General features: G+C 48.1%; 2 protein-coding genes across 2 annotated transcripts in view; one reads left to right on the forward strand and one right to left on the reverse strand.

Annotated features, from left to right (window-relative positions):
* The window catches only part of LOC308465546 (vomeronasal type-2 receptor 26-like), a gene marked incomplete at both ends in the record, with an annotated part of 29,681 nt that extends 18,399 nt beyond the window's left edge, over nucleotides 1–11,282 (forward strand). Inside the window, 2 exons of the mRNA XM_080985521.1 lie at nucleotides 7,701–8,609; nucleotides 11,242–11,282. Of these exons, the coding sequence (XP_080841647.1) occupies nucleotides 7,701–8,609; nucleotides 11,242–11,282 (950 nt within the window). The remainder of the gene's footprint in view (nucleotides 1–7,700; nucleotides 8,610–11,241) is intronic.
* A 1,346-nt stretch (nucleotides 11,283–12,628) lies between these two features.
* LOC308469752 (vomeronasal type-2 receptor 26-like) lies at nucleotides 12,629–24,028 on the reverse strand. Its single transcript, XM_080992657.1, has 4 exons — nucleotides 23,765–24,028; nucleotides 15,431–15,652; nucleotides 14,993–15,119; nucleotides 12,629–13,637 (listed from the first exon to the last, which is right to left on the reverse strand). Exons 1-4 carry the CDS (start codon nucleotides 24,005–24,007, stop codon nucleotides 12,727–12,729), a joined length of 1,503 nt encoding a protein of 500 aa, XP_080848783.1. The 5' UTR covers nucleotides 24,008–24,028; the 3' UTR covers nucleotides 12,629–12,726.
* Nucleotides 24,029–25,092: the final 1,064 nt, after the last annotated feature.

The following is a 25,092-nucleotide window of genomic DNA, read 5'->3' on the forward strand; positions in this document are numbered from 1 at the left end:
AGAGTCGGTGGAAGAAGATTGGAAAAAATTTAAAGACTATTTACAGAAATACTGTAAAATTAATGAATGTTAGAAAAATGTTGGAATGAAGTTATATGGCTTTAGTAGAAATGTTATAAGGAATTAAGTATAATTAGATTAATAGAGAATTAAAGGGAAAAATAAGGTTAAAATGTGTTAAGATAATTATAGGATAGAAAACAGAGGAAGATGGAAAGGAATTGCTGAAACAATTAACAGAAGTGGAATACAAAAAGGGAGGTGTGAGGAGGTCATTGAAATAAGTGAATGAAAGATAAGATATTGAAACTGTTTGATGTGTTTTAAATTGTTTTTGTTCTGTTTTGTTAGTTTAATGTGTTAGTGTTATGTATTGTTTTTGTATTGTATTGTATTGTTTATTTTTTTTTGTAGTGTTTAAATTGTTGGAAAAGTAATAAATATTATTTTTTTAAAAAATAGGATGTCCCTGAAAGCATCCCTGTATAGGGAAATTTCTTATGTTTATATGCAGGTAGCCACCTGGAGTGGCTTGGGTAAACCAGTCAGATGGACAAGGTATGATGATGATGATGATAGAATAAAGGTAAAGGGACCCCTGACCATTAGGTCCAGTTGCGAATGACTCTAGGGTTGCAGCGCTCATCTCACTTTACTGGCTGAGGGAGCCGGTGTACAGCTTCCGGGTCATGTGGCCAGCATGACTAAGCCGCTTCTGGAGAACCAGAGCAGCGCACGGAAACGCCGTTTACCTTCTGGCCGGAGCGGTACCTATTTATCTACTTGCACTTCGACGTGCTTTGAAACTGCTTAGGTTGGCAGGAGCTAGGACTGAGCAACAGGAGCTCACCCCATTGCGGGGATTCGAACCTCCAACCTTCTGATCGGCAACCCCTAGGCTCTGTGGTTTAGATCACAGCACCCCCCGCATCCCAATAGAATAGGATGTGTCTATTTTCATCCTAGAAATGTTGGCGGATATGAGGCAGGCTTAATTCTGTCTGCATATCAGAGTTTCCTCATCACTGTCTTAAAAAGAAATATTGATCCTGACTCTTGTGAATGTGTTTTTGCACCAAACTTTAGACATGTTCAGCTGCCCGCTCCACCTGGAGTCTGGAGCCACATCTGCGAGCTTTTCTCCAGCCCTGCACCTGTGCATGGAGCCACACAGAGAGTTCATGATCTTGCATAGGGGTGCTTCTTCCCCTTATAATTATGAAAATCATAGTGATTTTTCTCTTCTTCTCTGGAGCTTTGTCCAAAGATCTTCTTTAAGCTTACTGAAATAAGCATAAGAAATGAGAGCCAGGAAGGATGGGAGCATAAACATCTCCTGCCGCTCCAGGAGCTTGGGCTGAGACTGAGGGCAGTTGCGTAGAAATCTCTTTGTGTGAGCTTGACTTACTACCACCCCCTTCTGATGGGAAATCTAGGCTGGGCTCCGTCACCATTAGGAAAGACGTGCAAAAGCGTTAGGCTTCATCTACTAATTCTTTTGAGTTATCACAAGGTAGGAGGCCGTTCCAGGCAGACATAGGATGCTGGTGTTTCTTCTGCTGCTGTGGCTGCCTTATGCAGACTGTGAGGTGCCAAAGGTGAAATGCCCCTTAACTTTGGAGAGGGATCAGATTGACCCATTTAATTATTACAAGCCAGGAGACCACCTCATTGGTGGGGTCATCTCTCCCACAAGAGCGTTTCTTAATTCACACACCTTCAACGAATCTCCTTCCCCCAGCTTTTCCAGGTAAGTCATTTTGTGGGGGTGGGATTGGTGCTGCTCCATTTTGTATTGATTGCATGAGCTCAAATGACCCCCAGCAACCAGGCTTTTTCTTGCTCCTACTAAATCCCTCTCCTCTTTAGCCTTTGGAGGGAGCCTTTGAGGGTGTATCAGTGCTGAAGTGCAATTGATTTCATAGCCTGCTTTTCATATGTATACGTAAAATGTATACTAGGCAAGGTTACATAGAAAAATATATTTTAGGTTTGAAAGAAACCATAGGAAAGGGTCTGAGAGCTGTAGAATTTTTGCCAAGTTCTGATGAACCTGGGACACCTCTCCCTCTGAAATCGAACGGGAACCAAGGTCTGTGTCAGTGCTTTGATCCTTCCACTTAGGTTCAGCCTAAGGATGGACCAATCTGTCAATTCTGGTTTCTCTCAGTTTCTCGTTCTTCCTATCTCAAATTCCATTTTCAGCATGTCCACAGTTCTTTACACAAACGCACATGCGCATGCACAGACACACAGCAACAAGGATGATTTGGCTGTTATGGTTGAGTGCTTTGGATCAGTTAAATTCCAGAAATTAAATCCAGTTCATCTTGTCAAAAAAACAAGAAATTAATTTTTTTAAAATATTCATTGAATGTGGGACATATTTCCATATATTTGCAGGAAATTAAAGACAAGATACTGGCAGATCCTCTCCTTCTCGTTTGCTGTTCAGGATATCAACCAGAATCCAAAGCTTTTACAAAACATCACCCTTGGCTACAGCTTCTGTGAGAACTTTCATAACAGCAGGGTGACGTATGATGCCATGTTAGACCTGCTTTCTACAGGGCAGGTGAACGTGCCCAACTACAACTGTGGAAGACAAAATGACATTCTGGCTATCCTTGAAGGGGCTGATTCTCAAAACTCCATCCAGATTTCAAGCTTGTTGGGCATCTATAAAATCCCACAGGTGCGGATGGAGAGGGGTGGGACTTTCTGCAGCCTGAGCCTAATTCCCCTTTGCGATCTTTCCAGAGAATCCAAAAACCGAGTGGGGTGGATATTAAGTGGAACTGGAGACAGGCATTCATTTTTAAAAGAGTATTGCACAGACCTGAGAGAGTTTCAACTGCTTCTGGTGGACAATCACCCTTTCTTTCCTCACACAGCCATTTCTACTCAAATGTTTTTTTCAGGGATTAAAGCATTGGGACTCAGCTACACTAGTAAAGAAACAACGATTTGAATGTGTTATAAACATACAACAGCTGATGGTGCCAGAGAGCAGAACATTTTTCTATGTGATTTTCCATAGAGTTTCCCCCCGTTTGTTATAATGATCTAATTTCTGACTTATTTATAGCACATTTTTTTCATGTGTGTAGATCCACCCCAAGACAAAGGATTCTTCCATGCAGAAATTTATTGCGGAACTGTAAGTTCTGTGTAGTGTCAACAAATATCATCCTCACCAACATGAGGACGATCTGGAACACCAGGGCACAGAATAAAATCACCGGGCACAAGCAATTGTGGGTGGAAACCATTCAGAAAATGAATATCTTTCAGAAGATACTGTTTATAATGTATAGGAATCAAAAAATATTGAGGAAATTAATGGATACATTAATATGAATGCAGATAATAGAAATTGGCATTTTTATTTTCAATCTCCTCAGCATGGAAATTGCTTTTTCCACAACAGCCATACATTTGTTGGCAACAAAAAACCAAATAAAAACCACCCACTGATCTTCCTTCCCTTCCCAGGTCAGTTATGCTTTTGTCTCTCATGTTCTGAATGATAAGAGGCATTTCCCTTTTTTCTACCGGATGGTCCCCAAAGAAGAAGCCCTGTACCCAGGGATTGTCAAGCTGCTCCAGCACTTCCGATGGACGTTCATTGGCCTCCTTGCACCAGACACCGACAATGGAGAGAGGTTCCTGAAGAGCTTGACACCCGTGCTCATCAAGAGCGGTGTCTGTGTTGTCATCTCACAAATCTTCCCACAACTTAATACATTGAAAGAGAAGATCCATCATCTTCCATTCCTCAAGTGGAGACAAGTTCATGTATTTGTTTACTATGTAGAAAAATCTTATGTCTTAGAGGGAATATTACTTATACAAGGTTTATTTGACGAGGTGGTGAAACCCATTGTAGGGAACGTGTGGATCACAACAGCAATGTGGGACATTTACTTGGATGTAGTGTACTCTGACTTACCTTTCCAACACATCCACAGCATTTTCTCTTTCCTTTTGGAGACAAATAAACGGGCAAAATATGATGATTTTCTACCCTTTTCCTCTGTTGTTAAGAAGTTTTGTGAGGAAGCTTTTAATTGCTCCTATTCAAAGCATGCAATCTCCGTGAAAGGCTGGACAAGATGCAGAGAGAGAGAGAAACAGGAGGTGCTGCCTCAAGACGATCTGGAAGGAATCCTCTCTCTAGACAGCTACAGGATCTACGACACTGTCCAAGCTGTGGCTCGTGCCTTAAATGTTGCACATTCATCTAGATATAAGCAGATGGTGACTGACCGTATGGAAGTTCAAAGGCTGCAGCCATGGCAGGTATTCATTAGAATAATGGTCCTTCTTCATGCCTCCTTATAATACCCTTAGAGGTCACAGCCCCTCTGGTCACACCCACCATCTTTAGCATAACTCCTTCTGCCATGGCCCATTTGGAGTAAGTCCTTCTATCTCCTGCAGGGAAGATGGTCTTGTGCAGACTCTTCCTAAGCCTCCCTCCCTTCTCACTTGGGTGCTCCATTGGCACTGGCCTGGGCAAACTAAGCCCCAGCCTTTCTCCAAGGGTGTGTGTGTGTTTACGGGAGCCTTACTAAGTGTGTATGCATGCAACCAAGGAAACGGGGGCAATTGGCAGGCCCCCAGCTGTCTCCAGCCCACTGACCGGTGTGCCAGGCGATCTCCAGTCCTTGGCATGAATCTGTGACTCAAGCTTCAGAAGCTAGGGCACGCTACTCGGCAGAAGTGGCAGGAGAAGCTGTGTGAGCATGTTTACAAGCAGTTTATTCAGCATACATCAGGACAAAAGGAAACATGTCTGATCCCCTTCGTGTCCAAAGCACGACGGCTAAAGCAAAAGCTATACACAAACGGAAGTTCCCAGCAAGCTGTGCTGGAGTGTAAACAGACATGTGACATACAACAATTCCACACGTCTGTTATTAAGGTGGAACAGAATATCCCAACAGGCTACACATAAGCTCATTAGTGTAGAGTTATGTATACATGTGTAACATTTCTTGTGCCTTAATATTCTTGCCCCAATAATTGGAATGATCATTTATATTTAGCAGAGTTTCTCGAATTTCTTTTTTATAGTCCACACTTGCATGTATTTGAATTTGTCTATGGCAGGCATGGCCAAACTTGGCCCTCCAGCTGTTTTGGGACTACAATTCCCATCATGCCTGACCACTGGTCCTGTTAGCTGGGGATGATGGAAGTTGTAGTCCCAAAACAGCTGGAGGGCCAAGTTTGGCCATGCCTGGACTATGGAGAACAACGTTGGTCTTTCCTATTCATGAAGTAGACATTCTGCTTTGGGTTGCGGTCAAAACACCTCTGTTCAAAAGAACACTGGAAATAGTTAAAAGCATGGTGGGAAAAGAAATGAAAGCAATTCCTCAGCACACACTTTTCAGCCTGGGGCACAACTTCTGGTGTAGAAATTTGAATGTGGTTTGCTTGTGCGGTTCTCTGGTTTTCTTTACAGCTGTGGGATCAAAAGAATTTATCACCGTTCAGAAGCATACTGGAAACAGGAGGAAGAAAATAACTGAAAGTACTGAGGAAATAGTGGGTGTGCAAAGGAGAGTAACAGAACACCAAAACAAATGACCCTGTGTGGAGCTGTTTGAAGCCTGATTCCCCCCCCCCCCCAGCTTATCTGATTATCCCCATATCCCCAAATTTACAGTGGAAAAACATTAGGTTTGGTGTTGTTTGTGGGTGGACTATGCAGATTAAGTTTGAATTCAAACAGCATGGGAATGCACAGTAGACTCCACTGTGGACAAACCTTCAATGTTTAGAAAGACTCCAACTCTGAGTCGGAGGAGCTCTAAGCACGAAATGGGCTGAACTGGATAGTAACGAAGTTTCCCATATTCTAAATGTTGCTGTTTTAATTTTAGCTCCACCCTTTCCTGAGATACTCACAGTTTTACAATTCTTCCACGGACGGAGTATACTTGGATGAGAATGGGGAACTGGCAGCTGACTTGGACATTGTGAACTGGGTGAAGTTTCCCAATCAGTCCATGCTAAGGGTGAAGTTTGGGAGTCTGGACAGACGGGGCTCCCCAAACCTACAGCTCACCATCAACCAGGATGCCATTGTGTGGCCCAAATGGCTCAATCAGGTGGGGGAGATCATCTCTTTCATTTAACTGGGTTCCCTATCCCATAAGTTCCAATAAGGGTGCCAGGCTCGGTGTGGAGCTGCCTTCAAATGCATGCCATGTCCAAGGTCCAACATTTCTTCAAGACCTTATGGTGGTCCCTTGAGAAGCTGTGTAAATTGAGGGTCCAGCTATTGGGAAGAAAGGCAAATTTCAAGGGTGTAGATAATTTTAGTTACTAAATGAGGTGGCCAAATTTAGAGTGTAAGGCCAAATTTAGTGTGTAAGAACACCCTCATATCTCTAGTATAGTGGGTTTCCAGCAATGCCCTGACTGGTTGCATTTTCTGAAATCCACCAGGAAACCAGTTAGGCCTCATGCAATTTCCTTAATGGTCTTTCTCTTTATGCTTAGACCTTGCCTTCTTCCAAGTGTGTGGAAAGTTGCCATCCCGGATTCATCAAGGTGGTTCAGGAAGGAAAGCCACTCTGCTGCTATGATTGCATTCCCTGTTCAGAAGGGACCATCTCCACGCAGGAAGGTGGGTAACCATCTAGGAAAGGGACACCCTTGGGGAAGCTGACACAGATATCAAATACATTTTTAAAGTGAAATTTATAACTGCCCAATGCTATGTGATTATAGTTCATGCACAAGTTGTACCTTGTTAGAGCACTCCTCTGCATTTCCTTATGTGTGCATAGATACTTTCTTTCTTAGAGTCAAATTCCATGACATCTGGAAGCAAGCCTACGCAGCATGGGGGGGAAATCCTCAGAACTCACATTAGAAATGTCGGTGACTGCTCTCTGGTTTTGGGCAACCAATCCCATCCGACATGTCACTCAAGCGTCGACCTTTGATTCAGGAGACCGAAGTTTTGGCCTAAGTTTCATGTATTTTGGATAGGTGGCCCTGTCGGTCACACCTTACCCAGATCCGTGTATTTTCATATAGACTGTGGATGAGATACAGTAGGCGTTTGTTTATATTTGCGGCGCTTAGCTTTCCCCAAAGCCTGTCCCTCGGTATCAAATCAAAAGCAGATTTGAAATCTATAAAGGCCACGTATAGGGAACCTCCTTTTCTTGATGTATATTTCTCCGCAAGATGTTGGAGAACAAGGCCCTGGTCTAAGGGCCAATTTGCCCTAAAACCAGCCTGTGCTTCTGAAAGAATGTGGTCTTGTTCCAACCAGTCCACTGTAGCATCGAACAACTAACAATTAACTACAACAAATCCAAAGTCATGGTGTTCTCTAGAATGGGGTGTTGCTTCTTGTAAAAAACTTCATGAAACAAGAGTAGATAAATGCATAAATCAATAAAATCCTGCCAAGTCAGAAGCAGGGATGACTGACTGATGATAGACCACTCAGTTTTTTGCACCGTGGTGCCTACTGTGTGGAATGCTCTCCCAGATGAGATAATGATGTGCACCATCTGGGTGTTCTTTCATCACTATTGATGTATAGATAAATTTTGATTTGTTTAAACTGTTTTTTATATTTTGTTCTGGTTTTTGTAAGCTGCACTGGGAATGTAGTGTGAATGGTAGAACAACAAAAACAGCAACAACAATAATTCTGTTCTTTGCAGATGCAAACCGTTGCATCAAATGTTCAGAAGATCAACATCCAAACAAGGACCGAGATCAATGTGTCCCCAAGATTATCACCTTCCTTGCCTATGAAGAACCTTTGGGGATCCTCCTGGCTTCATTTGCCCTCTTCATGTCCTTAACCACAGGCCTTGTGTTAGGAATCCTAATGAAATACACAGAAACTCCCATTGTCAAAGCCAACAACCGGGACCTCTCCTTCATCCTCCTCATCTCTCTCCTGCTTTCCTTTTTGTCCTCCTTCCTCTTCATTGGCCAGCCAAGGGGAGGGATCTGCCTCTTCCGACAAACAGCCTTTAGCATAATCTTCTCGGTTGCTGTCTCTTCTGTGTTGGCAAAAACCATCACTGTGGTGCTGGCCTTCCAGGCCACAAAGCCAGGGAAGAAGGTGAGGACATGGCTGGGGAAGAGTTTGGCCAATTACATTGTCATTTCGTGTTCCAGTTTCCAAGTTCTCATCTGCACCATCTGGCTCAGGACCTTTCCCCCATTCCCAGACTCTGACATGCGCTCCCTCCCTGGAGAGATCATCCTGCAATGCAATGAAGGGTCTGTTGCTATGTTTTACAGTGCCCTCGGCTACATGGGTTTCCTGGCTGCCATCTGCTTCACGGTGGCTTTCCTAGCCAGGAAGCTGCCTGGGGCCTTCAATGAGGCCAAGCTGATCACTTTCAGCATGCTGGTCTTCTGCAGTGTTTGGGTGTCCTTTGTGCCCACCTACCTGAGCACCAAGGGGAAGTATATGGTGGCCGTGCAGGTCTTCTCTATCTTGGCCTCCAGTGCTGGGCTTCTGGGCTGCATCTTTATTCCCAAATGCTACATTATCGTGCTGAGACCTGATCTGAACACAAAGGAGCATCTACGGCTAAAAATCAAATCAAAAGATGGTATGTGATAGTTCCTGTATGAAAATGGCGTCACAACACTGCAATGGCCACAGACCTTTTGTCTTGGTGATTTACATGTTGGTTGAATTCAAGAGTGTGTTATGCTGAACGTTCCATCCTGCACAACCATATCCCTCTCTCTTCACCCTGTTCACAGACCCAAGCCTACAATACGAGAAGTGCTCTCTCTGTGGTGTCAAAGCCACTGTCACCTCCCGTAAAAAATGTTGTCTGTCTCTCTCTCTTTTTGCCAAATTAGTTTTCCAAATTTTAACCAATCAATACCAAATTACATCAGATTTAATACATTTCCCCCAAATAAGCTGACTTCCCACTTTTCTTCCTAGATGTGTCCTACTTTCCCCTGTTTATTGCTTTATATTACAAATTTATATTCCAACTAACATTTCAAACCTTATATCAATCTTAATTTTCACATTTTACAATTTAATTTCTTCTTCTCTCTTTCCCCTTCTCCCTCAGCTGTCTAGTTTTCAATTCCAGCTCGTATTCTTAGCAATATCTTATTCCCTGATACAGCAAAAGCAGAAACAAATGAGGTCTCCCAGTTCTTTGCCTTTCCGCCTTAAATCCTTACTTCTTACCTCTATACTAATTCTCTTTGTTTTCGTCTTGTCTGTGTATAGATCTGGGTCCATCCTTTCCACTGTTGTTCCTCCTTCTTTCTGTCTCCAGCCTGAGCTCTTTTTGACTCTGGCTGGAGTTGCTGCTGCTGTTTGAGGAGTGGAGGGATTTTCTCACCCTTTGTCTGGGCTGACCCTAACTGTCTCCTGACCTCTTCTTTTTTTAACATGGCAGAACAGTTCTGGGCCCAACAGTGGGGAATCCAACCCAGAGCACACCTGGCAGGCCCTCTGACACATGTAAGGCAGGGGACAACTTTTAAATAAATACATGGATAGATATTTAATCTGCAAATAGCAGCTGGGGAAGAAGGCTGCACGGTGGAGGGCGGGGCCAAGGATACACTGTCTAGCTCACAAACATTTGCAAGTGGGCCAAGAGAGATACATATCTGACCCCTGGCAAAGAGGAGAGGGAGATGGAGAAGCCCTTGCAAAGGGATCTGGAAAAGGGAATATTCTGAAGGTGGTAACTGAGGAATTCTTTATTGATTTCACAATTCTGTGATTCAGAAATAAGGCCAATATTGATATGAATGCAAGAGTATGGCCTGATGCCAAAATTGGTAGGCACCACTTTAGGAGGAACCCGAGTGTAAATTATAATAAAAACAACTAGCCATCAGGGTAAAAGGTGAGCTTCTGCACATACAGTAAGAAAATCTCGGGTTGAGTAACTGTTTTCAAGGACTGTGGCTGGGTGAAAAGATGGTGAGGTGCTGGGATAATAGAATGTGGCAGAAGATGGCACATATATCCTATATAGGGTGTGTGTTCATAGATATGCAGCCACAGAGTATTTTGTACTACAGTATGTCATGTGATGCATTACTGAATAAAGTCTGACCAGTTGGGAATTTGGTGTGAACCTTATTAATGAACCCCCAGTGGAGTTGTCTCCCACATATCCCACGATGGGGAACCAATTTTCCAGCAGACAGCTCCATTCCCTTTAGGGATGCTCCACCTGTCAGCTCTAAGCCATGCTGAAGTCAGTCGTGGCCAGTGGCAGAGCCAGAAGTGAACGGACCACACTTTCTTGCTCTTGTTGCAAACCGCAGAGCCAGAGGAGAGCTTGTGTGAGTCGTGAGATGCAGGAATTCCAAAGAAGGATGTCAAAAACTCCAGAGTGATCAGTTCTAGTGCCTTTATTAAGAAAAGTATAGGTTTACAGAGATGCAGCCTGCCAGTTCCTCCTCGCACTCACTTGTGCGGGATGGACACCACAAGCAAGAAGATGCACACCCAAGCTAAAGGTCAAAGCAGCATACGCCAGCCACCTGACCAGGAGGGTGAAGTTGGCAAACACCCAAACATTACAGTTTCCCTTTCTGGTCTCAGAGCTCAGCACCCCAAACCCTCAGATAAGGGTGGCATCAAAGCAAGACAATTAGTATGCTTCAAAGCAAGTGACTATAAACACATATGAGCTCAGTGCTACAACCACTACCAATTAATGGGGGGGGGGGGGATCTTGAGTACCAATATGGTGTTTGCAGAGCTTCCGGAACAATTCACCTTTGGTTCAGCGCAGTTCTCTTTTCCTCTCAACCCAGGGCTGAACTGGGGATCAGAGAAGTATCTGAGATGTCTGGGGAGAACAAGGAGGTTGCCGAGTCTCTAGGCAGTGATGGGAAGGGGCATACCTAAGAACTGGCCATGTTGGCCCTTGACAAGGCTCTAGAATGTGCAAAAATCATGTCTCTCTACTCTGGCTTGGAGCGGCTTGGTGCTTATGTGATCCCCACAGCATCTCTGCTGCTCTGGTTGGCCAGACAAGGCACACAGGCTCCTCTCCCAAGGGTGCAAGGGACAGTGGGTGCCGATACGTCTCCTTGGCAAGGGGGCAAGGGAGTCTAGGTACGCCTTGGGTGGTGGATGAGGGCTGAGGCTAGCAGTGGGCAGATAGAAAAACAGTTGAGTCACTCCTCTTCATTTTCACTTTCTTCCCCCCTCCTTTCTCCTTCTCCCTCTTCCTCACTACCCAGTATGCCTAGGGGGCGAGGCCCAGACTCACCGGGCCTACTGAAGAGGCTCCTACTGACACCGGAGGAACATCACCCGGCTATTGTTTTATTGTTTTTATTTGCTGTAAACTGCTTTCAGATTTTTAATAAAAATATAAAGTGGTATAGAAATTTTAAAAATAAAAAATAAATATGCTGTCACCTGTAGGGGGCTTTTAAACTCAGGCTAAGGGCAGCAAACTTGGCAGCATCTTAAAAAGCAGAGACATCACCTTGCCAACAAAGGTCCGTATAGTTAAAGAAATGGTTTTCCTAGTAGTGATTTTTGGAAGTGAGAGCTGGACCATAAAGAAGGCTGATCGCCGAAGAATTGATGCTTTTGAATTATGGCGTTGGAGGAAACTCTTGAGAGTCCCGTGGACTGCAAGAAGATCAAACCTCTCCATTCTTAAGAAAATCAGCCCTGAGTGCTCACTGGAAGGACAGATCGTGAAGCTGAGGCTCCAATACTTTGGCCACCTCATGAGAAGACTCCCTGGAAAAGACCCTGGTGTTGGGAAAGACTGAGGGCACAAGGAGAAGGGGAACACAGAGGACGAGATGGTTGGACAGTGTTCTCGAAGCTACCAGCATGAGTTTGACCAAACTGCGGGAGGCAGTGGAAGACAGGAGTGCCTGGCATGCTCTGGTCCATGGGGTCACGAAGAGTGGGACACAACTAAACGACTTAAAAACAACAACAAAGGGCTGCATGCAATTAACTGGGGGCTGATGTGTTCACAGGACCACAGGCTGACCACCCCTGGTTGCAGGCTACCCCTAAACAGCCAAGGGCATGCCATCTCTGGAAGCTCCTCTGAGAGCATAGTGGTGTTGGTTTTTCCCAGTCGTGAGATTATTGATTATCTGTACGTGACACCATCCCTGCAGTTGCAGCAAAGAACAAGGGGTTAAAGTCCCATTACCCACCAATCAGGTTCTCAAACTAGTTTAGGCCCCAGTGTTGATCTGATATTTAAAGGGAAACAAAACAGTGGCAGGTTATAGCTACATCTGCAAGATAGCTGCTGGAAATTTAATCTGCCCAAGGATCAAGTTCCCAAGGATGGAGCTTTTGGTTCAGAATTCTGCTGATTCATCTTTGGTTCAAAACATATATAGGACTACAAAACCAATTTTCTTTCTTTCACTATGTTTATTGAATGAACAAAACAAAAAGAATCAGAAACGATACACAAGATTTGCAAGATTTTTCAGGAATAATAATGATAATAATAATAATAATTTATTATTTATACCCCACCCATCTGGCTGGGTTTCCCCAGCCACTCTGGGCGGCTTTCAACAGAATATTAAAATACAATAGTCTATTAAACATTAAAAGCTTCCCTAAACAGAGCTGCCTTCAGATGTCTTGTAAAAGTCTAGTAGTTAAACCTGATCACATTAGCTAAAGAATAATTCAACCAGCTTCTTTGTATAGGAAGTTATGAGTTATTTAGTTTCTTAAGCTCCTTGATATTTCTTTCTTATTAGATGCTCTCTGCTGTTGAGGTTGGGTCTCAGGAGAATAATGTAGCATTTGGGGAGAAAGATGCAACCCAAGAGACCAGCACCAGAGGCCAAGATGGAGAAGATCTCCACAGCCACCATGAACTTCCCTTTGGTGCTCAGGTAGCTGGGCACAAAGGAGACCCAAACACTGCAAAAGACCAGCATGCTGAAGGTGATAAATTTGGCTTCGTTAAAGCTGTCAGGCAACTTCCTAGCTAGGAAGGCTACTGTGAAACTGATGAGGGCCAGGAAGCCCATGTAACTCAGGACAGAGTAAAACATGGTGACGGAGCCTTCGTTGCATTCCACTACAACCCCCAAAGCCATGGAGTAGAAATCCAGGTTTGGGAATGGGGGAGAGGTTGCCAGCCAGATGGCACAGATAACTGCTTGAATGAGGGAACAGACCAGGACAATGGTGCTTGCTAATTGTGTCTTCAAGAGTTTCCTGGCCACGTTTCCTGGCTTGGTGGCCATGAAGGCCAGAACTACCGTGACAGTTTTTGCCAAAATGGAAGAAATGGCAACAGAGAAGGTGATTCCAAAAGCCATTTGCCGGAGAAGACAGGTGACTTTTTGGGGTCGACCAATGAAGAGGAAGGAGCAGAGGAAGCAGAGCAGGAGGGAGACAAGGAGGATGTAAGTGAGGTTGCGGTTATTGGCTCTGACAATTGGGGTGTCCTTGTTTTTAATGAAGGTTACCAGGATTAGAGAGGTGATTAGAGAGAGGAAAAGAGCCAGAGAAGCTAAAACAAATCCCAAAGCCTCATGATACGAAAGGAAGTTGATTTTCTTGGCAATACACTGGTCTTGGTCCTTGCTTGGGTATTGATCTTTTGGGCACTGGGCACAGTTAGCAGCATCTGGAATTAGGAAGCACTATTTGAGTATCTCTAATATAGCTTTATTTTCACACACACACACACACACACACACACCAGGCTGGTGTACATGGTAGGTGGGGATGGCAGGAGAAGAAATCAGAGGTGTAGAACCTAGTTATAAATATTCTTGTGTGTTGGCCTGCCCTATTCTCCTTCTTATTGCTCAAAATCTCTGAGATTCTGCTCTATTTTGACCTTTTATTGCAAAAGATCATAATCTTAAAAGTTACAAAACACATTTTTTGAGACAGGGAAGCAAGCTGCAAAGAAACTTAGAACTGCAAAGTTACTTAGAACTATAGCAAATCCTACATGTTGCAATTCTGGAATATGTTTTGAAAATTCTTCTAGTTACAGCGAAATTCAGGGGGATGTGGAGGCCAGCAGGGCTAAGCAGTAAAAGGACATAATGAAAGAAGTCTGCACTCGCCTATTATGGTTACCTGATTTTTTCCAATGAATCCGGGGACATTTTTTATTTTTATTTTTAAGCTGAATAGCAACAGGGAGTCAGTAGTGGGGATGGTGAGGCAAAAGACCCTGGGCCCAAACGCACATGCATATTGTGTAAAGGTGCGAAGCCCTTCTTTCGCACCCTGTGAAACATAAATGCCCCCTTCTCCCTTTGTTTTGACAGACCGGGGGAGGCTTGGAAGTCATGGGTGGGCGGCCGTTGCCCAGGAGGGGCGCAACGTGCACCGTTTCTCTGCCAGGCAAGGTGCAAAGCCCTTTTTCACACCCTGTGAAACATAAATGTGCAGAGCTTTTTAAAAACTGGGCAACGGCCGGCTGCCCACAACTCCCAAGCCTCCCCCAATCAGTCAAAACAAAGGGGGAAGGGAGCAGGAGATCTGTACTGCTGGACGCCCCCGGTTCCCCTTCGGCAGTGGCGGCAGAAGTGGCAGTCAGCAGCCCGAAGCCAGCTTGGTAGCGCAGTTGGCTATGGCTGGCTTCAGGAGCTGCTCGCTGCTGTGGCGCCCACCATTTTTCCTCGCCAGAAGTCCCCATATGATATGTTGCGCATAAGACACATCATATGGGGACTTCCGGTGAGGAAAAGTGGTGTGCGCCACGGCAGCGAGCAGCTCCTGAAGCCAGCCAGAGCCAACTGCGCTACCAGGCTGGCTCCAGGCTGCTGAGGCTGCCACTGCCATGTTTCCCGAGGACAGATTTGCAAATCTGGGGACATTTCCAGGGATGGAATTTGTCCAGGGACAGATTTGCAAATCCGGGGGTGGTCCCCAGGAACCGGGGACGTCTGGTAACCCTACCTTAACCCTCCCTGGATACATGCAACTTCTGCACTGTAGAATAAGGTTGAAGGTTGGAACTACCTGTCTGGTTAGAAAAAGTCCCTTCTGGACAGCGAATGCACACATTACAGCAAACCGGCTTCCCTTCTGGAATTTTTCTCCTTTGCCCTGGAGAGCAGATCTTTGCACAGCTTGCGGAAGGTGGGGTCTAAGAAAGGCAGATATAATGAAAGGTTTTCTGCATGGATAGAATTGTTTTAAGCAGGACTTGGAGGTCTTCAAAGGTGGCCCCCTCTTTGCATGCTGGAAATGGTGATAAATGTAGGTAAGAGGGTCAAAGCTATTTTGAACCACTGCATGGAGCAAGGTTGGGGAACCTGTGCCTTCCCCCACCCGCCAAAATATTCCCAGATTACATCTCCCATCATCCCTAACCATTGGCCATGTGGGTTGGAGCTGACAGGCATTCAAGTCCATCATGCTCTAATTCTTTCACAAGCTCTGGGACATTCACTCCACCTTGCTAGACCACACAATTGTATCCGGGTTAATGATGAAGTCTTTGCCCCGTGGGGCTCCTGGATCCATCCTCCCAACTTTCACTAAAGCTGTTGACTCGTTTCGGAAATAGATCCAGTTGAGAAGATCATAGCCAGAAGATCCCACCACACTGTTGTCCGTGAAAGATACTTCATCTCCAGCACTGTTGTTAAATCGGATGTTCCTCAAAAAGGAGAGAATCTGAAGAACAAAGGAGGGGAGAGGTTTAGATAACATAGTGACTTTGCTGAGCCTTGACCTATTGGAACGGTATTTGGAGGGGAGGGGGGTATTATTTTTTCTAGTTTTTAGTTGAGTTTAAGATCAAGGGACACAATTTTGCCTGATGAAGGGAGTCTGAGATAGGCGTATCCTCCATATTCAACTAAGTCATTCTAGCAGAAGCCACAGGAAAGATTCCTACTAGCACCACGGGACTTGCCCTCTCCTCCTCAGGCACCATTGCACCCTCCCCAAATCTGTTCTAAAGGGTCACAAGAACCCCCAAAACAGTGTGCGGAGGAAGGAGAGGCAAGATCATTATTTTTGCCAAGCAGAAATGTGGTTGGGACACCCCTGTTCGAACCTTTCCCAAGATCCAGCTCCTGACTCTCCTGATCACTGGTCCCTTCCTCCTGTTCAGATATTCATTGAGGCCCTGATTTCACCTCCCTCATCCTGGCTCAGTTCCTTCTGCAAGAAGAGGAAGGGGTGGAGCCTGGGACTTTGGGAAGAGACCATGAAGTGCATTTTCCCTGACTGTGTGTTAGTCTCAACCCTGCCCTCTGTTGACTGGAGGTATGCACAGTGGCGTAGCGTGGGTTGTCAGCACCCGGGGCAAGGCAAGTAATTTGCGCCCCCTAACCCGTGGATTTTAGCACTTGAGTGCGAGCGCGCCCCCCCCAAGATGTTGCGCCCGGCCCCCCCCTGCACCCCCACACTACGCCGCTGCTTCAGGCCCCCCAATAAAACATTTGAGGGGGCCAGTCCCCCAGTTGATGGGCATTGCCAATGTGATCAACTATGCAGGGCAGGGTTTACTTGCCTCCCCCCCCCCCAATACCATACTGTATTCACGTTGGCACCCCTGATGAACTCAGCGGGGCTTACTTCTGCCCCGCAAGCCTTTGCACCTCCGTGTCTCCTTTCCTCTCTATATGTAAGAGGGTGAAGGTCAGGCTGGCAGCGCAAATAAGGGCCCCGCTGCTGAAGGCCTCGCCCGCCACGACCTCCTGGTCCACGGGCAGGGCAAGAAAGTGCCTTTTCCTTGGGGGGGGGGGAGTCTTAAATTTCAAACCATTATTATTATTATTATTATGAATATCTAATGTGCGTGGTTTCTCTACCTCCACCGACGACTCGCCACGTGCGGGCTCCCTTCACCTCCCCGTCCCCTCAAGGGAATGGAAAAACGACGTGAGGAAAAGCGACGCGGCGGGACAGCCAGCGAGGTTCTCCTCAGAGCCTTTTCCCGCCGCCCCCTCGCAAGACAGCCCTGAAGCCGAGCGCGGAGTGAGGGGCGGGGCCCGGCGGAGTCTCGCTGCCCCCCAACGCCTCTCGAGGCGGCATGAGGGGCGCCGCGTCAAGGGCGCCCGCGGGCGCAGCGGCGGCTCCTGTCAGGGCACGAGGCGGGCCCGGCGCCTCTCCCCCACCCACCCCGTCCGCCCACCCATATCCCGCTCAGGAGGGGCCGGTGGGCTGGCAAGCGCCTCACAGCAGCAGCACCAGAGAGGGAGAGAAGTCCGCCTCCCGCTGCCGCCGCCTCTTCATCCCCAGCAGCAACTTCCCTGCCCGGCTCCCCGCCGCCGCCGCCTCCTTCTCTCCCTGCTTTGCAGTAGCAGCAGCCGCCGCCGCCACCACTCCTCCTCTACTCCCGGGGACGATGCTCTGGCTCCTCAGCGGCAGCTCCCGAGCCGTGTCCCCGCGGCGCCTCCGCTCCCCCAGGCTCCCCTTGGCTCCCCTTCACCGCCTGGCTCCTGCTGCACCACCTGGGGGCAGCGCCCATGGCCGGGGCTTCCTCCTTGGGGCTCTGCTATAGCCTGCGCCCGAGGGCGACTCCGGAGGCGGCGAGCGCCCCCCCCCCAAGATGTTGCGCCCGGTGCGGCCAGCCCCCCCCTGCACCCCCCACGCTACGCCACTGGGTATGCAAGGTTGCTCACACACAATAACAGAATAAACAATTTACATATCTAGAGGGTTGGGGTTTTTTTTAACTTGCATATGCTTTTGTCTGAGATGAGGACCCCTGAATCTATCCCACCTGACCCTACTTGAAGGATAATTTTGTGTAAATTGGGCCGTTGGCACAATCCAACAGGCTGTTCTTACGTTTGAACTAAACACAGACCAAAGACTTTGGAATTACATCCATTGAGATAATTAACCATGGGATAGAATTAATTTTCATCAGCAGCCCCAAATAGCTGGAAAGTGCAAGTAATGGTTGCTTTTCACGGCTGGTGTCTACTTGCTATAACACAACCCACATACTTGGGTGGGAGCAGAATACAGTTAGATTTGTAGCCCGGAAAAGGAAAAGATAACAGGTGTTATCATCATAAGCCTCCACTCCTCTCTCCTCACCCAGGAAACAACTATAGAATGTTGCAACATTTTTGAAAGGAAGAGTGTGAAGCTATCAAACAGGAGGAATTGAGATCTTTGGATGGTTTTAAAATACCAATCTGTCTCCATCCATATTGCGACCCCTAACAAAACACTAATAATAATAATAATAATAATAATAATAATAATAATAATTTATTTATAACCCACCCTTCCCTGTTCAAAAACCGGGCTCAGGGCAGCTAAGAACAAATTTTAAACTATTAATTGTAAAAGCAGCATAAAATACAGTATAAAAACATGAATAACAATAAAATTCAAAAATCAAAAATCAACTTAGGGGAAATAAGCATTAGATAATCACCAGGGCTAGCTGGCTGAATTGGTCCTACTTGGGCCAGCGAAGAGGCCAGGGGAGAATTAGCTGTGGGGTTTCAGAGCGGGTAATCTTCATAAAAGTGGAGGGGGAGGGAAGAGAAGAGAAGAGAAGGGAAATAAAAGATCAGGCTGAATTCAAATTAAAGACCAGGCTGAAATATACTCAGAGTCGCAAAGTGATTTCATGCTCTTTATTCAGCTCATAGTGGTGAGGAGGAATGAATAAATGTCCCCTCACAGTATCTGCTTTATATACATTATTTACACAATGGGCTGCACATGATTGGCTAATTCTGGAATTCTACTGTAAGCCAATCAGGTTGTGGATTCACTTCTATCTGGAGCAGGATTGGGTGGTTCCTGCCAACCAATCATACTGCTGCATTGTTCTAGGACCAATCAGACTGCTGCCTTTTGGATCCTATTGTTCTAGGACCAATCAGACTGCTACAGTTTGGATCCTATTCAACTCAGTACATAACACCCCTCCCCTCTAAGTTCCAGTCCTGCCCGGGAGGTCGCATTCATAGTCCTCAAGGTATGCCGGCGGCCTACGTGTGCGTTGTGGCCTGGGGTGTTCCCTGGTCCGGGCTCCGGGTTCTGGCTCGTGTTCCAAGGATGCTGGCTGTGATGCGGCTGTTTGGTCTGGTGCAACCGGCTCGCTCAGTCGTGGTTCTGGTTCCGGTGTCCTTTCGGCCTCACGGGTCCTCTCTGTATTTACTGATTCTGCCTCTCCTGCTGGCCCCTCCTGCTCTATGGGCCTCACTGCCCCGCTGTTCCCTTGGGACTCCTCTGACCTGTCCTCCTCCTGGTTTTCTCCCGGGAATCGTCGCCGTATCTGGTCGCAGTGGCGGCGCCAGCATTGCCCCCCATCCGTTAGCACCTCGTACGACACGGGGCCAGTGACCCTGGTGATTGTGGCGGGTACCCATGCTGGGCCTGCCCCAAAATTCTTTGCGTACACTGGGTCCTGGGCCTCGAAGGTCCGGGGGTTCCTGCCTTCCCCCACCACTACCTCATCCTGAGCTCTATCGGGGTGAAGGCGGTCCAATCTGATTGCAAGGCGCCGACCCATTAGTAGTTCAGCGGGGCTCCGGCCAGTCGTTGAGCTGGGGGTGCTGTGCTGTGCTAGAAGGAATGTGGCAAGGCGGTACTCCCAGTCCCCTTGCGTCATGCGGCGAAGGGTGTCCTTGGTGGTCTGCACCATGCGTTCTGCTTGGCCATTGGTGGCAGGGTGGAACGGCGCCGAACGGATGTGGCGGATGGCGTTCTGCGCTGTGAAGGTTTGGAATTCTCCTGACGTAAATGCAGTCCCGTTGTCTGAGACGAGAGTGTCAGGGAGCCCGTGGGTTGCAAACAGCCTGCGTAGTACCCGGATGGCTGCGGACGTGGAAGTGGACGGTACCAGTGCGACTTCCAGCCATTTGGTGTAGGAGTCCACCACTATGAAGAATGTTTTCCCCTGAAAGGGGCCAGCGAAATCCACATGCAGGCGTGACCATGGTGCTCGGGCGGACTCCCAGGACTGGACTGGGGCCCTTGGGGGATCTGGGCGGGATTCTTGGCAGGCCTGGCAGTGTTTGACCCAGGCCTCTATCTCTCCATCGATCCCCGGCCACCACACATAACTCCTGGCAAGGGCCTTCATTCTTACTACCCCTGGATGTGTCTCGTGTAGGGCTGTGAGGACCCTTTTGCAGAGGGGCTGGGGAACAACGACTCTGCTTCCCCATAACAGGCACCCCTTGTGGGCCGACAGTTCATGTTTGCGGGTTGTGTAGCCGGCGAATTCTGGCCCGGGGCTGCTGCTGGGCCATCCCCTCCACACCCAGTCCAGGACCCGGGAGATGACCCTATCTTTCTTGGAATGGTGTGCAACTTCTTGTGCCTGAATGGGGCGGTCGGGAAGCAGCTCCAGGCTCATAACCTCTTGTGCAGGTGCTGGGTCAGGGCCTGTTTCCGGTAGTGGTAGCCTGCTGAGGGCGTCCGCATGGCCCATCGCCTTCCCAGGTCGGTGAATCAGTGCATACTGGTAGCTGGCAAGGAAAATTGACCACCTGAGGACGCGAGGAGACAGCACTTGGGGGGTCTGCTTTTCGGGGGCAAACAAGCCAAGCAACGGCTTGTGGTCAGTCACCACGGTGAAGGGCCGCCCGTACAAGAAATCATGGAATTTTTTTACTCCCTTTACGATTGCCAGACCCTCCTTGTCGATTTGCGAGTAGTTCCGCTCGGTTGTGTTGAGTGTCTGGGAAAAGTACGCCACCGGTACCTCTCTTCCATCCGGGAGTTGGTGCCCCAGGACAGCTCCAATGCCATAGGGTGAGGCGTCGCATGCTAGCACCACCGGCAGCCTCTCGTCGAAGTGTGCCAAGACCGAGTTTGAGACAAGCAAGTCCTTGACTGCCTGGAATGCGGCCTCCTGGCGCTGGCCCCACACCCAAGGGGCCCGCTTGTCCAGGAGTCTGTGTAGGGGCTCCGCTACCGCCGCCTTGTGGGGAAGGAAGGAATGGTAAAAGTTCAATAGTCCCAAGAAGGCCTGAAGTTCAGTCTTGCTCTTGGGCGCTGGGGCATCACAAATGGCCCGTACCTTGTCCCCAGTCGGGTGGACCCCTTCTGCGTCCACCATAAATCCCAGAAAGTCCACCTGAGGCACTCCTAGTAGACATTTTTCCCGCTTCACCTTGAGACCCGCCGTCTGGAAACGGTGCAGAACGGTGCGGAGGCGGTCCTCAAACTCCTCTGGTGTGGGGCCGGCAATCAACACATCATCGAAGAAGGGGGTGACGCCAGGAATCCCTTTAAGGAGAGAGTCCATTATATTCTGGAATATGCCTGGTGCCACGCTGACACCGAATTGCAGCCGCTTTACCCTGAACGCTCCTCTGTGCGTCACAATCGTCTGTGCCTCTGCTGTGGCCTCATCTACTGGCAGCTGTTGATATGCTTGGGCCAAGTCCAGCTTGCCAAAAATTTTCGACCCAGCCAGGGTGGCAAGGACATGGCTGACCACTGGCACTGGGTATGCGTGGGCCGTGAGGGCCTTGTTTATGGTACATTTGTAGTCTGCGCAGATGCGGACCGAACCATTAGGCTTGACGGGTGTGACGATTGGGGTTTCCCAGGGAGCATTAGGCACCGGCTCCAGCACTCCTTGCTCTACGAGTCGGTCCAATTCCTCGTCTATACGGGGTTTCAAGGCGAACGGGACCCGGCGGGCCTTGAGCCTGACCGGTCGTACTGCGGGGTCAAGCTGTAGCGCAATGGGGGGGCCCGTATACTGTCCCAATTTCCCATCGAAAACCCCTGGAAATTCCTTGCATATGGCGTCCACGTCCACTTGTAAGCTAGTGTGGTTCACCCCGGTGACAGCTAGCCCCAGTGGTCCAAACCATGCCAATCCCAGTAAGCTAATGTAGGGGCCCTTGACCACAAGCAAGTCCAGTTGCCGCGTCCGCCCTCGGTATTGCACCCTGAAGGTCCCCACCCCCATTGTGGGGACCTTACGTTTCTGGAAGTCCCGGAGGGTGAATGGGGCCGGCCTGAGTTTGGGACCCCCAGTGGGACACAGTTTCCTTAAGGTCCTTGCCGAGATTATGGATAGAGTTGAACCCGTGTCAAGCTCCATGCGGCATGGGGCCCCCTCTATCTGTACCTCTACATAAATTTTCTCTACGTTGGGGTGGGGCAACTGGTATACCTGGAAGTCCGTGAGCTCCGTCGAGTTGCCTTGGTGCGTTGGGCCCCGGGACCTGGGGCTCTTGGATTGGTCATCTGATGCCTGGTGTCGGGTGGGCCGAGCCCGACACACCCGGGCGATGTGTCCCGATTTTCTGCACTGCCTGCACTCTGCGTTGCGGAAACGGCAGGTCCTCCTCTCGTGACTCTCCCCGCAGCTTGCGCAGTTCCCTCCTTCTCGTCGAGGCAGCTGTGGTCTGTGCGCTGCTTGAGTGCGCTGCTGTACTCGGTGCACCTCCTCCCTGTCGGATCCTGAGTCGTCGGTGAGGTCTTCATGGTGGACCCTCGGTTGGGATGGCAGGCTCGGCCGTGCCTCTTGGGTCGACCTCTCGGCAGCTTCTGTTGCCAGGGCCTCCTCCAGAGCGACCTGGAACGTTAGGTCCTTCTTAGCGTAGAGGCGTCGTTGCAGCTTCTCATCCTTCAGGCCACCGACGAGGCGGTCACGAAGCATGTTCTCCAGCTCTGAGAAGTTGCAGAACCGGGCGGCTTGGCGGAGAGAGGTCACAAACCCAGTTATGGTTTCCCCAGGGGCTTGCCGCTTTGCGTAGAAGGCATTTCGACGAGCCACCACTGAGGGCTGCGGCGAAAAGTGCCCCTTCAGCTGTTCCATTATTGTTTTGTATGGAACAGTAGCGACGTCTTCAGGCGCAAGGAGAGCTCGGGCGATTTCAAACGTCTCCTCTCCGCAGACGCTGAAGAATATCGCCCTCTTCTTGGCGTCTTCTTCGTCGGTGACCCCTTTGGCTTCTAGGAGGAAGGTGAAACGGGAGGCGTACGCTTCCCAGTCTCCAGATGCTGGGTTGAATGGCGAGAAGCTGCTGTTGGCTGCCATTCTGAGTTCCTTGTGCCCCGGAGCTGAAGCCTGGATACACGGTGCGAGGCAGCGGTGCGGCAGTTGGCGGTGCTGCGGTGCTGTGTGTGGCAGTCAGCTCAGCGGGATCCCATCCTCGTCGCCAGTGAAATATACTCAGAGTCGCAAAGTGATTTCATGCTCTTTATTCAGCTCATAGTGGTGAGGAGGAATGAATAAATGTCCCCTCACAGTATCTGCTTTATATACATTATTTACACAATGGGCTGCACATGATTGGCTAATTCTGGAATTCTACTGTAAGCCAATCAGGTTGTGGATTCACTTCTATCTGGAGCAGGATTGGGTGGTTCCTGCCAACCAATCATACTGCTGCATTGTTCTAGGACCAATCAGACTGCTGCATTCTGAATCCTATTGTTCTAGGACCAATCAGACTGCTGCCTTTTGGATCCTATTGTTCTAGGACCAATCAGACTGCTACAGTTTGGATCCTATTCAACTCAGTACATAACACAGGCGGAATAGCTCTGCCTTACAGGCCCGACGAGGAGGTTAAATCCTGAAGGGCTCTAGTCTCATGGGACAGAGCATTCCACCTGGTCGGAGCCATCACTGAAAAGGCCCTGGGCCTGGTGGAGGATAGTCTGACTTCCTTAGGGCCCGGGACCTCTAAACTATGGTTATTCATGGACCTTAAGGTCCTCTGCGGGGCAGACCAGGAGAGGCGGTCCCGTAAATACGAGGGCCCTAAGCCACTAGAGGACGAATGGGTCCATTACTTTTGGAAAGAGAGAGATACATCTAAAGAACGATGTTACCTGCCATGGCTGAATAGCCAGAGGTTTCTTGCCCTCCCTCATCATGGCACGAGTGGGTCTCAATGAGTACATGGCATGTAAAGCGTGTGCCACGGAGTAGATGGCATTGTACATGGTATAGCTGTGGCCAGTCATTCTCGTTTCAAACACAGATGGTGGCAGGTCTTCTAGTTTCTCCTTCCCTGTACACTTTCTCTTGCTAGAAGTTTGACCTGCTATCGGAAACCAGCAGTTAAATGCCATTTGCCACCAGTTTCGGAGAAAGACATCTCCCTCGAGCCGGGCTGGATTTAAAGCCAAGAGGAATTTATTAAACCCCTGGACATCACTTGTGTGGACTCTGAAGGACAGAGCACCGTGGAAGAATTTAAGTTCCTTCCAATGCATTTGTTCCCCCAGAGCAGCAAAATCCCAGCGGGCTGTCGCGATCCAAACCCTCACACGTGAGGGCCTGAAATCCCTTCTGAGAAAATCGAGTTTATGTATCAGCACGGCTGCTTCCTTGTAGTCTACAGAGATAATCATGGCTTTACTCTGCCACTTAATAAGAGATTTCTTAAAAAGATTAGTTGCTAATCGCTTCATTAGCCGTTCATTTATCATTTCTACCGAGGACACACAAATATCATTCTTCGTGAGCATTGGCATCAGAGTCCGGATGAAATTTTCACCAGTGTCGTCATCGGAAGTGATGAGGCCAATCCAGTTCCATCGGAAATGTAGGAGCAGTCGCACCAACCCGACGTACTGCGGCACTTCGTTGGGATCGATTCGGAAGAAGGAAGGAAGCATCTCTCTCTCAACAGGGCTGAATGAACCATAACCAAGCTGAAGGAAAGAGAAAGCCTTTATTCAAAATGTATCTATTTATTTAGAATTTTTGAAATATTTCTAATACACTTTTCCTCCCGAGGATTCCAGGGCTGTGCAGGAGAGATATAAAATTACTTGAAGTATCTTCATGCATTTGTTTCCCAGTTCAGGCTCCAAACTGAATTGGGCTCAGATGTGAACAGGCAACCAGAACAGTTCTCTCAAAACCGGAGTAATGTTATTATTGGGGTCCCCCCCAAATATCATTTTTATTAAGTCTCCAGAAATGTTTCAAAGAATTTATCATCATATACTATCTTTTTTAACATCCAAAGTCTCTTCTTGACTTCTCATCCTTTCCTGATGTTTGCTTTTTTTTTTACTTCTTTTTATTAACTGTTTTATAACGCATACATTTTTATTATCTAAACCCCACTACCATTAAACCTTTCAGTAATCCACTGCTTATATTTCAAATCCTGCCCGTGACTACGTATATGGGTGATAATTTGATA

Source organism: Podarcis pityusensis (assembly GCF_964106645.2).
Source record: "Podarcis pityusensis genome assembly, chromosome: 2".
Classification (NCBI taxonomy): Eukaryota; Metazoa; Chordata; class Lepidosauria; order Squamata; family Lacertidae; genus Podarcis; species Podarcis pityusensis.

What these genes read in the sequence shown, in the direction of transcription:
- LOC308469752 (XM_080992657.1), bottom strand. Translation starts at nt 24,007, where the DNA reads ATGGCATTTAACTGCTGGTTTCCGATAGCAGGTCAAACTTCTAGCAAG. An exon ending in CAATTGTGTGGTCTAGCAAG is followed by an intron (nt 15,120 to 15,430) that starts GTGGAGTGAATG and finishes TGCCTTTCTTAG; the next exon opens with ACCCCACCTTCCGCAAGCTG. An exon ending in GACTTTTTCTAACCAGACAG is followed by an intron (nt 13,638 to 14,992) that starts GTAGTTCCAACC and finishes TCCTAATTCCAG; the next exon opens with ATGCTGCTAACTGTGCCCAG.